The sequence below is a fragment of the Oncorhynchus mykiss genome, chromosome 13 (genome assembly GCF_057628025.1).
Source record: "Oncorhynchus mykiss isolate SJ-2025 chromosome 13, ASM5762802v1, whole genome shotgun sequence".
NCBI classification, from domain to species: domain Eukaryota; kingdom Metazoa; phylum Chordata; class Actinopteri; order Salmoniformes; family Salmonidae; genus Oncorhynchus; species Oncorhynchus mykiss.
Window position 1 is genome coordinate 46,728,283 of NC_143034.1, and position 18,506 is coordinate 46,746,788.

Below are 18,506 nucleotides of genomic sequence, written 5' to 3' on the forward strand. Positions count from 1 at the left end.
TTCATCAAGATGAATAGTTTAATACAAAATGTACATTTATTGTTCTTCGATAAATTTTTGCGAGGCATGCCATCAACATTTATTCATTTCAATGTAACGTCCACCTGGACACAAGTGCAAACCTGCCTGAAATTCCATGAGCAGTAACCAGGAATGAAAGTCATAAGTACAGAGTCAAGATAAAAATAAACAAAAACAAAAAAGGAGGCATACAATAATTATTAAAATGTTCATACATTATGGATATTAAAATATTTTACAGATTATTCTTACACTATCAAACAATATACACTTCAGTACTTTTTGAGAAGCCCTCAAGAGTAAGTGATCTTCACTCAAACACCACATATCCAAAACGAGCTTTCTTCAAAGCCTTTCAATTGGTTGCAAATCATTGAATCCTAGTCACTTCCTCTTCAAAAAGACATCGGTTCACAAAGCCTGAAGAAAGGGAAATATATTGTGACATATCCAACATGGCAAACTGATATTTCAAACATGAGTACATGGAAATTGTGCAACAATAGCAAAAAAAATATATCTCACAAGAATAAACAGAAACACAACAGGTGAACTATATGGCACTTGGTGGAAACGAGTGATGCAAATATATTAACAATAGATGGTGGGAAGTGGCCATGTACATTTGTGTCTTAACTAAACTGTGCTTTTTGAGCCATTTCATCAAGACTTTGGTTATTACTTTCTGACCATTTGTGTAGTTCATTCTTAAAATAAAAAAGTGCTTTAAATTGACATCAAGATTGTCCTTACCACTAAACAAAGGATGTGATTTAATTAGATTGGTGATTGAGATGGCTTTCAATGTTTTGGGGGCCTGAAGTGGTCATATGAACAAACAAAATCAGAGAGGACTATTTAACCCTTCTGACTGGTTTCTGTGAGGGCACTCCCCGAACACAGTCCGTCAGTTAGGTTTCCTTTGCTGCGTAGGCAGCATCTCATCTAGGGACATCTGTCTAACCACATAGGCATCCTTCATAATCAACATCATCATGAAAGGCATTTAAGGCTCAGACCTCAACAAAAGCAAAGTGGTTCCAACTTCCTGTTGGCCAACGTCATTTCCTCTCAGGGTGAGCAGTTACATCCTCACAAAGGAGAGGAGAAGTACAGGTTCAAAGGTCAGTTAGGGAGTGGAACGTGAAGGGCAGCCAAGGTGAGAGCCAGGTTGAGGGCCAACGTGGGATCAACCCAGCCTGGGACAAAGTAGGACTCACAGAGTGCAGACCAGACCAAGTGATGGATGAAGTCAGTCCCACTGTTCTAGTCTTCATAGCCGAGCACAAAGAACTGGCCCACTCCTTCCATTCACAGCACTCATACAGTTACAGTACCCTCGCTACACATGCATTAAAAGTGTGTCAGTGTGGCTCATTACCAGACGCCACGCATCAGCACACTAATCAGCACAGGGTAACATGCATCAAACACGCATGGATTTACTGCACACAGTCAGCTGAGCTCAGACAGAGATCACACATCCATCGCAGCAGTAGCAGCAGCACACATACAGAGTCAAAACAGAGCTGGAGGCCCTGCGTAGGACCAGACCAAGTCTCACTGGCTTCCAGACAGTGTCCATTCTGTGACAGCAGTCCAGTCAGTCACTACACACAGTGTCTAGTGGAGCCCTTCCTCAGCAGATGAGCTCCTGTTGGATCTCTGGCAGTGCGGGGAAGGGCTCAGAAGTGAAGGAAAAGGCATTGCGGCCCGTCTTCAGGTCTACCTGACCGGGGCACATCAGGTACGAACCCATGCTCTCCAGCTCTGGGGAGGGTGCCGGGCTCTCAGGCTCAGACTCTGATTGGCTGGTCTCAGGCTCGTCCAATGAGGGTAGAGAGCTGGCGTGGAGCTGTGTGTAAAGGTCAGCTGGTCCATTCAGCCAGGGGTGGTTAAGGCACTCTGCTGCAGTGGCTCTCTTCCTGTGGACACAGAGAGGATGCGTGTCAGAACTCAAATCAATCAATGTCTAGGCAGCAAGGACTTTAATTAAAGCTTCTGTTCATCCGTTTTGAAAACTGAAATAGCTAGGGTGAATATATGTAAAAGGAAAGCCAATGGTAAAAAGGGGACAAATATGCAGTTTTACAACTTCCTGTCCCTCCCCTTCCCCCAGACACTCTTCTTTCCCTGACAGTCTGTTTGAAAAACCACCAAAGCTCACTTTTTCATCCCAGCCTTTTCCCCTCTTTGGGATTACTCAGACACACAGGAATTTTTTCCACTTTTTTTTTTAATGCCGCCGATAATCTACAGCAATTAAATTATATTGAGTGAAGATTACGGCCCTGGATCACAGCGATCGACTACTGCTGTTTGTCATTGAGACATGATGGTGACATACAGTATGTAGCCCTTCTGTGCTGGAACACTTGGCCAAATAGCGACAGTGGTGACACAGAACGTGTTAATAGACGAAACGTAACAAGGACCAGTATCCTTATATTAAAATTGTTCATATACGTTACCACGCATCGGGAGACTTAACGAGGCTGTGCTGCAAGCAGCAGTATGAATGACATCGCTCACGTGTTAATTAGCGTTGAACTCAATATGAGACATGTGGGAGAAGATCCATCTGTCGGGCTGTGGCACTGAACTAATTGAGTGTTGATTCTTGACCCTATCCTGTTCCTCACCTGGGGTTTTTGAGCAGCAGGGTCTTGATGAAGTCAATGGCGAGGGAGGAGACGCCCTCGAAGGCATCCTGGGAGTAGTCCACGTTGATCTGGGAGATGTTTAGGAAGGTCTCCTGCTTGTTGTCCCCCAGGAACGGAGACTCGCCCGTCAGCATGACGTAGGTCAGGACCCCTATGGACCTGAGAGGAGGAGGAGGAGGAGGGGGGAATGGTGTCAGACTACAAGACATGAGTATTTTTCTCAGATTTCCACTGTGGAGCTGGCTGGTGATATCAATATTTTATGGCTTCTGGAAAAACCGAGATGTATTGAGGACACTAGCTGATATCTGCTTGACGCAGTCCATTTAACTCATACTCACCACATGTCTGTCGCTATGCTGATGGGTTCATAGTTCAGGATCTCTGGAGCTGGAATAGCATAGACAACGTCAATTAGTCCTGATAAATTTTTTTACAGTACTGAAGTTAAGAATTGCTTATCCATCTTCCTTATTGATATAGACCGACTGCAGAAGCCAGGACTCACCCACATACTCCGGGGTGCCCAGGATCTCTCGGACTTCTGTCACATTGTCCATGCGTCTGGACAGGCCAAAGTCCACGATGCGGATATCACCTAGTGGGATGGCACTGGTCAGCAGGATGTTCTGGGGCTGAGGGGAGAGACCGAGATAAGACAGATGAGACCAAATCCAAAGAGTGCGTGGTAAGTGAATTGACAGAGGTCACATACCATGCTTGATAGATTGTGAATCAGTAGAGTAGTCATCGATACTCAAGGCCTCCCATTAAAGAGTCTAATCTACTTCTACATGAATAAGCCAAACCCAGAGTGTACAGCCCCAGAGGGATTCAATTTGGTGACATCAATATCACTAAACCAGGTTCATCCCCTTAGCCTATTAGATGATTCCAAGGAAAGGTGGGATGTCTTGGAGGGCCTATCAGATTAGATGGCTCATATATCATGTATGATGCTTAACCTCTGGGTCATACTGGCTAGATTCCTGGCCTGGGGCCTCTGGCCAGGACATCTTGGAGGACCAAGTGGCGCAGTGGTCTAAGGCCATCACTACAGACCCAGGTTCGATCCTGGGCTGTATCACAACCAGCTAGAAATCGGGAGTCCCATAGGGTGGCGCACAATTGGCCCAGCATCGTCCGGTTAAGGGGAGGATTTGGTGGGGTAGCCGTCATTGTAAATAACTTGTTCTTAACCGACTTGCATAGTTAAATAAAAAGGTCAAATACATTTCAAAAAGCTAGGATAAATGAAGGAGCAAGAGACACAGACCAGAGCCTGCCAGCGACATTTCACCAAGAATAGATTTAATACTGTCTATCACTGGGGGAGGAGAAAAAGAAAATGGGAGCCAATAAAATCTAGTCTGGGGACAGAGTCGGTTTAGTCCCCCTCATAAACCCCTCTGGAACAGAGGAGGGTTTCTTCATACACACACACATACATACATACATACATACATACATACATATATATATATATATATATATATATATATATATATATATAACCTGCCTGCCAAGTTCTAACATACTCCAAAACAGTGTCTTTTTTTATTCATCATTATCAACAACACAAATGTTTTTGACATCACTGGGCAGACAAAACAAACCTACAAGACGTACAGCTTTTGTTCTGTGTCACAACCCTGCAGTATTTTACAAAATAAGTTCTAGAGAGAGAGAAACCAGACCCTGACAGGTTCATTTGTAAGAGCGGGAACTCCGGGGACGAAAACTATGCAGCATTCACATAAAAACAGTTGTCACTCGTTAAAAGCTAACAGAGTAACTCAGATGGGCGTCTTGATTTGCTAGACAAGTCCCATGTACAGGGAGAGTTATTGCTCTGCCACAATAAGGGGTTCTCATTGCTTAAGGGGAGCAATATGGCAGTTGAGAAACAGTCACCCATTCCAGGGGTGCCCTGTTTTTTTTGTGTGTTTAAAAAAACAAAAAACAAGTCTCTCGCTTTGACAGCCGTAACTAGTAGCCGATTTGGTTCTGGGTGACGAGATGCGCTTTCTACTGACCTTCAGGTCCAAGTGGACCACGTTGTTGCGGTGCAGACAGGCCACGCCGGTGAGGATCTGTCTGGCCAACCTGATCACATCCTTCTCTGTGAAGGCCTCGTCGTTCTCCGCAACACACTGGTTGAAGATCTCTCCACCGGCAGCACTGGAAAACACAGAGGCAAATGGAGGATCAAAATAGACCCATGGTGATGAGACGAACAACAAACAGTACATGTTAATTATATCTTTACCTTTGTTACATGGGCTGCTGTAATTGATTGCTGATGATGCATTGTAAAGCATTTACACTCATGAATAGTATAAACTGTATACATTGTAAATCACTGCATTTGTACCACTATCAAATCAAAACATGACGACAATGCCAGCCACACCCCTGTCCCGTTATATCACACAGTGAAGTGTGGCCCTAGCCCGTGATTTTTTATTTTTAAAGTTACGCCACTGGCCCAGTGGTTCTTGTACTTTGGGCTTGGGAACAGGGTCAGTGCTCCACATCCACACACAAAGCATGTGACCCCTGTCTGTGGCACTGACGTTCCCGACACGGAAATCAGAAGAAAAATGGTGCCTCCCTGACCTCAGCGGACTCGAGATACGAGGACCCATATCAGTCAGTGCCAGTCCCGGATAAGACTTTCCAGAGTTACACACAAATTCCAGATCAGTTAAGTCACAAACAAAAAACGAAGGGGAAAGAATTTCAACTCTATCAAACTCGAGATCCCTGTCGTATAATAAAAGAGTTACCTAAGATGTAAGACCGTGACAGCACACTGAAACGAACCCATAGTTTTAAAGTAGTGGATAGGACACTAAATTGCAGGGATTACCACCACACTGCTGTGTCACTCCCCAAAATTATTAGGGATTAGGGAGGGGGGGGGGGGGGGGGTTGTCCTATTTTTTTTGGCTCCACTTAGAAAATAGAAAGGCTAATTACCAAACTAAAATGGCGACTTCTCAGTTTTGTTAAGGCAAAATCCTGGTTTGTCACTCTTCGTGTAACAGTGGTAAGCAAATCCGTCTGGGACACGGCACATTTGTGTTGGATGCTTCTCCAAAGCAGATGAAAAGCCTAGAGAGAGGACGCTTGCCAAATAGCACAGCCGCGTGTGGGGGATTTAGTCAGCACACATGGTTTTTATCTGGAGAGGAAATCTGCGACCATGGCCCGGGCATAACTGTTACATAACCACACCATCTAATCCCTGGGTAGCCTCGCACCTTCACCTTTACTGTCCTCCGCTGCAGAAATATCAGGTTCTGTTTTTCTGGATATCCATCATTGGGCCATATAAATCCCCTTTCGTTTGGGGCTCCACACATTTATTGCTGGCCGTCTCTTCTGACCCCCCCCCCCCCCCTCCCAAGTCCCTACAGTACCCATGTATACCAAATGTGCATAGCAGGCCTAGTTTACCAGTTTTGGGGGGGTAGAGAGGAAATGAGAGACATCAGTGTGTCGTTGGAAGCATGGCTTTGATTTATGCTTGCTGACAACTGCATGATACTTTTTTTTTTTAAGCTAACTGATCGTGCCACTCATTGTTCATCTGTTCCATGTGCTGGGTCTCAATTTAATACAATTGACTCAAATAGGTCTAATTATCCCACCCCTTTTTTCCCCCCGTTTGAACTAATTACCAATAGGCGGAAACAAAGGTACCCTCCAAAATACTTCAATAAACTCATCTAGGAGGAGACAAGGCTTTTAGTACGAACAAGAGCCATCCTGTAGAAATGACATGGACTGAGGACATACAAACATGATGGCGGGAGATGTATGGTCTCATTTCTCCCTCTATGCCTCAGTGGACCAGTCTCCCCACTGTCAGTCAGCAGACATGGAATGGTTTCCCATCCACTTAAGACAGAAGAACAGCACAGAGTCCCATCAAAGAGCCTCACAGTAGCCGTCACCCGCAGAACATCAGGATTGGGCAGAGGGCAGGCAAAGAGCTACTTGAGAACGAGCTGAAGACAGATGAGCCATGAGTTCTCAATGAGAGGAGAACAATATTGGTTAGTCTGCACTTAAGATCTCCAGGAATAGGCATTATGCTCTTGCTGGCCAGCTACCAAACAGAGAGAGAAGCTCAAAGCCTACTACTGATCACTTCTCACAAGGCCTGTGTGTTGACTGCATTGTGTTCTCAGTACAGTACATACTCTGGTTTCAGAGTTGTCATCATTTAGATGGGATTATGCTGTGACAACTCATCCTCCGTTACAGGAGACTTGATGTGTCAAACCTTACTAGAATGAAGAGAATTTCGAAAATTGGAATACAATTAATTAGACCGCCCTCATCCTCCAAAACACTTTTACTAGTTCCCAAAAAGATCTTCTGAAGACGTTATTGCAGTTTTAAATGAAAGCCATCCCATGCCAGACAGTGGAGATGTGTATCAAAGACTGTTACATAATCCATTGACTGAATACATTTGAAGAGACAAAGATAAAATGGCTGACATGGACTGGAGAGGAGGGTTTCAATGTAAGATGTCTCAATACCCACGGAAAAACATCAGATACCATTACACTTCAGGATGAAAGCAGAATTAAGAGGACAGAGGGGAAGAAGAAAACACCACCCTCTTCCCCAATTAGAGGGGCTGAAAAACCTGTTGTAGAAAAAAATTACCTCAGGAATGATTCCATCAGCGCTGAAAGATCAAGCTGGAGTGAGTCAAAGTGATACATTTTCATAAACATACCCGTGTAAAGCTTGAAAGCTGCTCTAGGGTTATGATTGGCCGGGCAATCTGTGGACCGGACTGCCATTCCCAAGACTATCCGATTGCCTGTAATTGGTTAGGATTTTGAGTTCCTCTTATCTGAAGTTACCTCAGTTTACAGCAGTGTCATGAGTTCAAGGCCTCCGAGGTGAAACAGCTGAGTACAGTATTCACAACACTTGTATCTTGTATTGTTTGCCAGATGATAAACAAATATGTAGTGACTGAGGGTTGGACCAAACCTTACAGCTAATTTTCCCACATATAATGTAGACCTCTAGAAATGCACCTGTACAATACTGTATTTAAAAAAAAAAAAATGGATACCACGAAAAGGGGGTAAACAACTGTTAGTAGTTACTATCTTGTCTCATCGTCACAACTCCCGTACGGGCTCGGAAGAAAAGCAATGCGTCCCCCGAAACACAACCCAACCCAACCAAGCCGCACTGCTTCGCCAGCGCGCATCCAACCCGGAAGCCAGCCACGCCAGCCACACCAGGAGGAAACACAGTGCACCTGGCGACCTGGTTAGCGTGCACTGCACCCGGCCCGCCACAAGAGTCGCTAGTGCGCGATGAGACAAGGATACCGGCCAAAACCTCCCTAACCCGGACGACACTAGGCCAATTGTACGTCACCCCATGGACCTCACGGTCGCGGCCGGCTGCAACAGAGCCTGGGCGCGAACCCAGAGTCTCTGGAGGCACAGCGATGCAGTGCCCTAGACCACTGCGCCACCCGGGAGGCCCGCACAATACTGTATTTGTCAATATGACAAAAATATAAGATGTTTGGTCTCATCCTAGAGGGTTGTTTAATCTCTGGTAACACCATGGGTTTTCCTTGACAAGACATGTAGAGAGTTGGGAACACAGAGATGACAAGCGAAGGTTTGTTGGAGAACCATTGAAGAAACGAATTTCATGCAACTATTCACCACCATCAGAAGCAGGCCATGGACTACGCCTCGAGTACGGAAAACCATTATGATTAAACCGTCAGAATGCGTTCCAAGCAGAGATGATACAGGTTAATTTCTCATTAAAAGTGGCATTTTCGTTTAGACTAGTCGTTATGTGTGGCGTTTGTGGTGCTCGCGCAGACTGGTTTTAAAAACTTACTGATGAGAAAAATGTAGTTTATCATTTCCATTTCTCATAAGTTGCGTGGGGATGTGGTTGTGGCTATGTGCAGACCAATGTGTGCCAATGTGTGAGTATGAGTATGCTACTTTGTGTGTGTGCTACTTTTGGGAGCGTCACTAACGGCTTCTATGTAAACCCACAGGAAATGGAACATTATTCTCTGGTTTGCAGCAAAGCTAGCCCACGCTGAGGTCAGAGAGCCCTTTAACAGAGTTAAAAAGTTCACAGTCATACAGGCTGCAACAGCATCTCAATGGCTGCAGATTGACAAGTTAGTAGGGGATTTCACTAAGAACCATAACCTATATTGGGATCTGGATGAACATTGGCCTAGAAGAATCTCTCAAACTTTCAGATAGACAAAGGACGACAGACAAAGGACGACAGCACAAGGAAGCGCTTATCTGGCAGCTAGTGCAGGGCTATGGACCAGTGCCTACCCCTGCAGAGCTGACCCACTGAAGGCATGAATTAGTGGCTCTGCTTCCTCTTTTCACACTGGGGTCCAAGATCAAGCACACACACACACACCCCCCCCCCCCCCCCCCCCCAGTGTGAAAAGAGGAAGCAGAGCCACTATTTGGGGCTGGTAAAAAGCATGACGAAATAATTTGACTGATGCTAGCTTTCCTTAAAAATGTATCACGTGACAAATACTTATTCTCAAGAATCTTCTAGATCGAGTCCTTTGGCCCATCTTCGTCCGTCTGTTTACAGGAACACTGACACAGTCTGACAAGGTAACAAGAATCGGGGATGTGGCTATGAGCACAGCGACCAACCACAGGGGAGTTATCATTTCCTTATAAGGTTACAAGGTTCAAGCAGGCCTGTGCGTGTTTGGTGTGCGTGCACACGCAGCTGTTTTTAAAGGTGACAAACTCTTGAGTGACATGCAGCTGCATCCTCAGAAGAAAGACAGCAAAAACACAGGAAGTCGGCATGTGAGGGTTAGACTGGAGAGATGTAATCTACCATTTCTCAAGAAACCCAATGCTCTGACATTCACGTCACTCAACATCCTGTCTACGCAAGATCTCATGCGGTTTTGAAACAAAAAAAATCACGTAAAAAAAAATCCCATGTTTTATATAAGCAGAATACATTTTGACTCAGGCGACCACATCAAATCAAAACCCCTCGAAACTACGCAGAAATAGAAAAACCTGCAGAGACGGAAAGTTCTTTCAGCAAATGGCGCATAATGGTTTCTCATTTCCCCCCTCATTAGAAACCTTATCATTTCATCCCATTTTTTCCTGGCAGTGCTGCATTGTGGTGGAGCATCAACATGTACGGAGAGTTTAAAAGGTCTTCTAGATTACCATCACCAGCATTTTCTCCCATCACTGGCGACATGAACTAAGGGCGGTGCAGAGATCCAAACACACACGCACATACTGTACACACCACGTTTTTCCATGGTCTTTGCGTTTTGATGCATTACGAGCTCACTCACCACTCGAGGATGAGGATGATCTCAGAGTTGGTCTCGTAGACCTCATGCAGCGCCACCACATAAGGGTTAGCCTTGGCTGACTCCAGAACAGCGATCTCGTTGAGGATGTCCATGCGGCAGTCCTCGCCCTTCCGACGCTTCCTCAAGAACTTGGCAGCGTGCTCCTTCCCTGTCGCCTTCTCAATGCACTTCTTCACCACAGCAAACTTTCCCCTGGGAAGAGAAAAATAGTGGGGGAAAAGGGATATGTTGAATAATCAGAAACACAATTAACAGTTTCATTTACAGGAGGCTTACACGTTTGATTTGGTTGTCTTCAATGTCTTATCGGTAAATGTGATTGACTCTGGCCATGAACCTGCAGGGAGTAATCATGGGAGAGAAACAGCAATTACAGCACTGAGAGTTCCAAACAATTATGACACCAATAAAGCAAAACATTTTTATTTTTTTTGCAGTGCAGCGAAGCAGATTACAATAGGTAGGCTGCACAGGTCACTGAAAGACCACCAAGGGAAATGAAGAGGTGGACTGAGTGGTATTACAAAACAGAGGGATACACATGGAGTCATCTACCATTGTTATGCAATATAGGACTGATGATGAACACCAAGTGATAGGCTCCCTCATCAGTGTAGTAAGATATCCCTCTCTCCTCTTCCACAGTGGAGGGCTTGACAGGCAGGAGATAGGAGCGACGGTGGGCCTGAGTGGCTGTATGGACAGGCGGCGGCGGGGGGGGGGGGGGGGGGGGGGTGATAAGATTAATAGCACTCTTTAAAGGTCAACATAAAGAGAGAAGGGCAACAGCTGGGCTTGTTGTCTGTCCACAAGCCCCACCCCCAGAGAAAAGAAAAAAGAGGAATGTAGAACCACAATTCTAGAATACCATCTGAGCATTCCTTTTGCTGCTGCATTACATTGATGGATTCAGCAGAGGTGTTTCGGGCCAGGCTGCGGGTGTGGGCAGGAAATCCGATGTGTAGAATCACCCCACTGTGTCCAGCCTTCTACAAAACACCATCCCAGGACGATAAAGGAGCCTTGTTCACTTCCCATTCTTACAGCGGCAGGGGACAAACGCAATTCCCAAACGCCTCCACCCAGACCCTGCATCTCCTCGGACAGCCACACAAAGGCCTGTGCAGGATGACCAGCAAACATGGCAGCCCCTGCACTAGGACCACCCACTTCCCTGGGGCTGGACTAGGGGAGATGGGGGTCCAGGAGGCCACAGCGGAGTCCACCCAACCCCTCGATTTAAAAAAAATATAGATATATTTTTAAAGGCCGCCGCAACGTCACTTAGCAAGTCATTTGGCAACCCTGTTAGTGAATTTCGGCCTTCCCTCACTTTCCTGATTCAACTGACAACTATTTCTGCCATGTTACTTGACAAACACTGCTTTGGAGTCAGATGTCTCAGCCAGACTGAGCCTGGCAGTGAAAGGTAACCATTCATAGAAACTGCACAGGTAGACATAATGGCATCCCTACGGTTCTGCTATTAAAAGCCGTGCCTGTATGGAGAGGGAATGTCAGCTTGGTGCCGGTCATTTTCTTACATCTTTCCTCCAGGCTGGCGGTGCTGTAGACCAACGCCTGCTACTCCTCCTGGATATGTTAGCTGGCACAAGGCCATTCCCTGTGGGCTGTTCCTCCTTCCCCTTTCATCACTCTCACTGGTTTCCCAGCCCTAGTGAGGATTGCTAGGGCACATTGTTCCAAATCAAAAGAACCAAACCATTCAAAGTCAAAGCCTTTCTCCTTTAATTAGCCAATTCCCCAAGTTCAGAGCAGCTACCTCTGTGCTGGGAACTGCCGATGATATTAAAAGAAACCCCAGGCGATGCGGAGGAGCAACAGGAGGCCTTTTAAGATGGTGACAACAGGTCAAAGGTTGCTAAACTAGGCCATCATTACCCTGCTGTTTTAACACTGTCTGTAGTAACACACCAGAGACAAGAGCACAGGGGTTAGAAGTGGAAGTGGATGCAAACATAAAATTCAACATGCTTCAATTCAAAATGTCTGACCCACGAGAGGACATTACTGCCAGCCTTCTCCTCGAGCAGGAAGCGGCTTCCAAAAGACACTCGGACAGAAACCACGTCTGCCGCTTGAAGGTTGTCTTTAACGTTCTGTGTAAATCCCAAATTCCACAGAAAAGGCAATTATGCATCACACACCAACACCTGATTTGCAGATCCATCATGATGCAGCTTCACGTCAGCATGTCTGCATGTATGTGATGTGTCAATCTTCCAAATCAACAGGGGACCATAAAAGGACGTTCATTCAGAATGCATAGACACCAACCCAGAAACTTGTGGTGGTGATGGCACTAATCTAACTGAGAAACTGTTTCCCCCCCCCTCCCTGGGGTTTCTCATAAGGGGAGTGACTCATGTCTGGGAGAGCACAGACAGCTGATCGCCTTCAGCTGCCTCGCTCAAACAAACTTCCCTCAAACACAAAAACCCACACATTGTTGTTAATGACAACCCCTTTGCCATCCTTCTAAATCATAGTGAAGATAGCCTAGATTTTCACTAACTAAATATCAGAGGACAACCATTTGACCTAGAAACAGGGACCTGTTCCAACCAGTTTAAAGTCAATACCTTTCATGTCAACTCGTAACTTGCCCTCAAAGTCAAAACTCTTCTACTTTATCAAAATGCCTGATTTGTGTGAGCATATTTACAGAGGGGGGGCGGGGGGGGGGGGGGATCATTGAAGGGAAGCAATCAGGGGCAGATATCAGAAGCCATCAAAAGTGTTATTGCGGAAATCCGCTCCAGCAGGGGCCACAATGTCTCACACATAGTGGCGGGGGGGGGGGGATCCATCCCTCCTCTTCTACTGGCCATCTAATCTTGACAAGTTGCTCTCCTGGCATCCAACACAGCTCACATTCCTGCACTTAATGGGATTTATGAGGCCAGATCAGGATGTTGTGGGGGCGAGGAAGTAATGGGAGGAGGATGAGGAGGAGAGAGAGATGGGGGTAGAAGGAGTGCCGAGAGGACGCTGGGCTCTCTCAGAGCTCAAACAGCCCCCCCAGGTCCTGGCTGCTGGCCCAGGATGTCCCATGGTGTCTGACAGGGAAATATGGCTGCTACCAACTGGCAAAGTGAATGGGTCTTTATTTAGCACCTGACTGCATACTATCAAGAAAAGAGACAAATTAAATACCACCCCCCCCCCCCCCCCTATGAAGTTAAAAAGGACGGTTGCATGGGGTATTGGTACAATATCACCCGAGACAGAAGCAATGTGATGACCCAAGTCCAGATGATACAATAACCCCAGTCAACAGGTTCCAGATAAAACATTCTCCATGTGTATTGGACCTGGGGAGTTTAAAATCTGAGACCTCCCCATTCAACTCCCTTGGAATGCACACGTTAGTGTCTGGGTTCAAATGCATGGTACGTCACACTCGCTGATCTGTGGAGAACAACAGGGGGCCGGAGCAGGGCGGTGATGGTAATTACATGTTATCCCGCACCCTGACCCCCAGGACAAAACAGGGCTGATTGGCAGGGAAATAGCCCACTGTAACAGACCCAAACAAACAGCCATGGGTGAGGCTGTAGGCATGGTCTGGATCCTGGGGAAAAAAAAGAATAATAGCAAACATCTCTTCCTGTGTTAACTTGTGTGTGCCAGAGATTCCTTGGTGGAGGTAGAGATCGGGAGCTACTGAGTTCAGGGATGGCACATGTAGGTCAGAGCATATTTCATGCTAATAATTCTGGGGCTGGTAAAATGCATCGCATATTCACCCTTCTACCGACGGCCCCCACAGCAGTAGCAATTAAAGAGGGGAGATATAGCGATTTAGGGTAAAGTTCTCCTTTGACATCAATTCAGTTTATAGGGGACAGAAAGTGCCATAATTGAAGGAGAATCAAGCATTTCGCTACACTCGCATTAACATCTGCTAACCATGTGTATGTGACAAATAAAATTGGATTTGATTTGACATGCCATTGCTCGAGGCTGGGATGAATTCCAAATGAAGGACATTTTTGTTGTGCTAGTGTTGATACAGTATGTGTATCATGAGCAGAAAAATGGTCCCGTTTTAGAATTAAGTAACATTCAACATACCATCTGCCCCAAAATAAATCACCACATAGAAAAACAAGGTTCAATTACCATTGCATTTATCAACTCCTTACTCATGTAAAATCAGCCATGACAAAAAGTAGCCTACAAACCAAAACCAGTTCAGACCACAAGGGGCATAATTATGATGCTCTTTATTGTGACTGAAAATATGTGACTGCGCAGTTGTCAGGTGGACTCCCAAGAACACCTACAAGATCATGAACAGAGACAGAAGAGGGAGTGAGACACCCAACTCGCTGTTTTTTTCTGGTTCAATGAAAGTAAATGAACAACTAAGTAGACCAGACCCAGCTGCTAGTGCGTCTATGGGCGACATACCCAGTTAAGTAGACCGAACCGAAGTGAATTATCATAATTTATCCACCATCTTTGTCATGAACACCTTTCAGAATGATCTACCCATGCAATTGTGCATTAGCTGTTATTCAACAGAGCTCGTAATACCAACTTTTTTTTATACCAATTTCGCATTATTATGTACGTAAATCCTACCACTCCATTTAGTATGATACGTTTCATATGGTATGTATTAATTTGTGGCTGTCCATCATCCATTTAGTATGATATGTTACTAACCACAATTCATACAATATGTTACAAATTTGCAAAAAGTTTGATATTTTATGAATTCCAATTTGTTGTTGTTGCTAACGTTAGCTAGCTGGTAATGTTCACTATGCTAGGAGTAAGGGTTATGAGTCAATGGTGGAAAAGTACTCACTTGTCATACCTGAGTAAAAGTAAAACTTAATAGAAAACCCAAGTGAAAGTCACCCAATAAAATACTACTTGAGTAAAAGTACTTTGTTTTAAATATACTAAAGTAACAAAAAAAGGTCAAATAAAACCTTTCAAATTCCTTCTATTAAGCAACCCAGATGGCATAATTACATTTGTCATTAGCAGATAGACTGCTGGAGTGTACCCTGGCTATAAATGAAGCATATGTGTTTAGTGAGTCCACCAGATCAGAGGCAGTAGGGAGGACCTCTTGATAAGTGTTTTAATTGGACCATTTTCCTGTCCTGCTAAGCATTCAAATGTAATGACTACTTGTGTGTCAGAGGAAATGTATGGAGTAAAAAGTATATTATTTTCTATAGGAATGTAGTTAAGTAAAAGTTGTCAAAAATATAAATACTAGAGTAGATACACCACCCCACCACCACAAAAAAAACATATGGCACTTAATAAGTACTTTACACCACTGTTAGGAGTTAAGTTAAAGGGTTAAAGGTTAGAGGAAGGATTGGCTAACATGCTAGGTCGTTGCAAAGTAGCTAAAATGCTAAAGTTGTTTGTGATGAGAATCCAACACGCATGCTAGACGTTCACGTTATACGCCTGGCCAACCAACCTTTTTTTGTTGCCATAAGTAACCATACCAAAAGTAACATATACTAATTTAAGTGTCTCAGAATTACGTTTACTATGTTACGTCTAGTCTTTGAGACCAGGCTGGTTATACTTAAAGAAATATCAGGGCTCACACAAACACATCCCACAGATTTCCCTTACAACAAAAAAATGCCAACCACACAAAACAATTCAATGGGCGCAGATCGAGAGTTCTCCATGGCAGTGCCAGCGCCACTCATCCGGATTGGGCCGACAAGGTGAAATGTTCACTTACTCCCGTTTGCACGTGCAGAGAGAAAATGACAAACATTTCGAATTTGTAATTCCTCACTTGAAAGAATTAACAGTGCGTTTACCCCTGCCTCCCCCGTGTTTATTTCGCACTGTAGCACGCATTGACATCTATTCTATCTCATCATTTCATGATCTGGACAGGGTAATTTATTAAACATTTCATCCGACTTACCTGCCCAATTCTCTGCCAAGCAACTCATAATTGCTCGTGAAAGGATCGGTCCTAATTCTCGTGTGAATCTTCGTCACCATCCCGTTCTTGTTCATCATTGTTATTGCAGTCCGATTGGAGAGAGAGAAAATATATTTCCTTGGCAGAAGTTATATTAGCTGTTCAATACGTTCAAGTTAATTTCATGACAAAAAAATATATAGAGAAAGCTAAATAAACAGGAAAATAAATTGTAATGAAACTTCAGAACAGCAAACTTCTCAGCACCCAAAAAATCCCCAGGTTAATTCTGTGACCCTCAGGAATAGACAGATGAATCATTAAAGTATGAAGGAACTACTAATACACCGCAGCTGTAATCAAGCCAAGCGCTGTATGTTAGTTTGCGTGTAGATAGACAGTCCCAAAAATTAGCTCGATCGCAGAGCCAGCCTTTCTCAGTGACGCTGTGCCATGAAAGCCAATCGTAATTTGGCTTTGTTAAGGGGAGGGTTAAAGTCAGTGCGCATACTACGACACGGCTGATAGACAGGCACTAGCCTACTTAGGGTGGCATTCAACAGGTTGCCTACTCTTACTGCCTCAGTAGATGTCTTTAAAATAAATGGACACAGCTACACCTCTAATGCAAGTAGTAAGTAACCAAACTTTAGCGCCTACTGCTTAGATTTTGCAACACACACCTAAAAACAATAAGAGTTTGATGTAACAGAAACATGCTGTAGGCAAGTGAGCAATCAAATGTGTCAATCATTACTTTGGGAAAGATTTTACCAATCAAGGCATGCATCTCTCCCACATATACTGCAATCATGGCAGTCAGTCAGACTGACCATGGGGCATGATGCTAGGAACTGCTCTTCTCTCATCCTGAACATGTGTCCTTCACCTCTGCACTGGGAGTGGCACATTTTATGTCAGTGCCCCTGCCCTGCTGCCTGTATCTGGCAAGAATGCACAACAGGTCCCCATCCATTGGCAGCTTATTCATGGAAGACAGATGCAGACAAAGAACACACAAAGTAGAAACTACCATGGCCTGAAATATCATGGCCCGTAACAATGTTAAAGTCCAAAATAACTTGAAAAGTAGGGCAGTCGTCAAGGATCACAGTTTTCACTTTATCTTATAATTACATAATTTAATCAGGACCCAAAATAAGAAGAAAGCATCCCTCCCTCCCTGGGCTGCCACAGTGGAGACCCAGTATATTGGGCAGCCACAGTGGAGACCCATAATATTGGGCAGCCACAGAGGAGACCCAGTAAATTGGGCAGCCACAGTGGAGACCCAGTATATTGGGCAGCTACAGTGGAGACCCAGTATATTGGGCAGCCACAGTGGAGACCCAGTCAATTGGGCAGCCACAGTGGAGACCCGGTATATTGGGCAGCCACAGTGGAGACCCAGTATATTGGGCAGCCACAGTGGAGACCCAGTCAATTGGGCAGCCACAGTGGAGACCCGGTATATTGGGCAGCCACAGTGGAGACCCAGTATATTGGGCAGCCACAGTGGAGACCCAGTATATTGGGCAGCCACAGTGGAGACCCAGTCAATTGGGCAGCCACAGTGGAGACCCAGTCAATTGGGCAGCCACAGTGGAGACCCAGTATATTGGGCAGCCACAGTGGAGACCCATAATATTGGGCAGCCACAGAGGAGACCCAGTAAATTGGGCAGCCACAGTGGAGACCCAGTATATTGGGCAGCTACAGTGGAGACCCAGTATATTGGGCAGCCACAGTGGAGAACCAGTCAATTGGGCAGCCACAGTGGAGACCCGGTATATTGGGCAGCCACAGTGGAGACCCAGTATATTGGGCAGCCACAGTGGAGACCCAGTATATTGGGCAGCCACAGTGGAGACCCAGTCAATTGGGCAGCCACAGTGGAGACCCAGTCAATTGGGCAGCCACAGTGGAGACCCAGTATATTGGGCAGCCACAATGGAGACCCATAATATTGGGCAGCCACAGAGGAGACCCAGTAAATTGGGCAGCCACAGTGGAGACCCAGTATATTGGGCAGCTACAGTGGAGACCCAGTATATTGGGCAGCCACAGTGGAGACCCAGTCAATTGGGCAGCCACAGTGGAGACCCGGTATATTGGGCAGCCACAGTGGAGACCCATAATATTGGGCAGCCACAGAGGAGACCCAGTAAATTGGGCAGCCACAGTGGAGACCCAGTATATTGGGCAGCTACAGTGGAGACCCAGTATATTGGGCAGCCACAGTGGAGACCCAGTCAATTGGGCAGCCACAGTGGAGACCCGGTATATTGGGCAGCCACAGTGGAGACCCAGTATATTGGGCAGCCACAGTGGAGACCCAGTATATTGGGCAGCCACAGTGGAGACCCAGTATATTGGGCAGCCACAGTGGAGACCCAGTCAATTGGGCAGCCACAGTGGAGACCCAGTATATTGGGCAGCCACAATGGAGTCCCAGAAAATTGGGCAACAT

General features: G+C 45.5%; 1 protein-coding gene across 1 annotated transcript; it reads right to left on the reverse strand.

Annotated features, from left to right (window-relative positions):
* On the reverse strand, window positions 1-18,136 carry LOC110486265 (serine/threonine-protein kinase 17A). Its single transcript, XM_021557723.3, has 7 exons — window positions 16,037-18,136; window positions 10,072-10,284; window positions 4,721-4,865; window positions 3,193-3,319; window positions 3,026-3,074; window positions 2,664-2,843; window positions 1-1,946 (listed from the first exon to the last, which is right to left on the reverse strand). The coding sequence occupies exons 1-7, from the start codon at window positions 16,132-16,134 to the stop codon at window positions 1,661-1,663; spliced, it is 1,098 nt and encodes a 365-aa protein (XP_021413398.3). The 5' UTR covers window positions 16,135-18,136; the 3' UTR covers window positions 1-1,660.
* Between the last annotated feature and the right edge of the window lie 370 nt (window positions 18,137-18,506).

Coding starts and splice junctions, on each gene's coding strand:
- LOC110486265 (XM_021557723.3), bottom strand. CDS start 16,134: ATGATGAACAAGAACGGGATGGTGACGAAGATTCACACGAGAATTAGG. Junction 3,320..4,720: donor TGGTCCACTTGGACCTGAAG/GTCAGTAGAAAG, acceptor CTCTCCCCTCAG/CCCCAGAACATCCTGCTGAC. Junction 2,844..3,025: donor AGCATAGCGACAGACATGTG/GTGAGTATGAGT, acceptor TCCTCCTCTCAG/GTCCATAGGGGTCCTGACCT.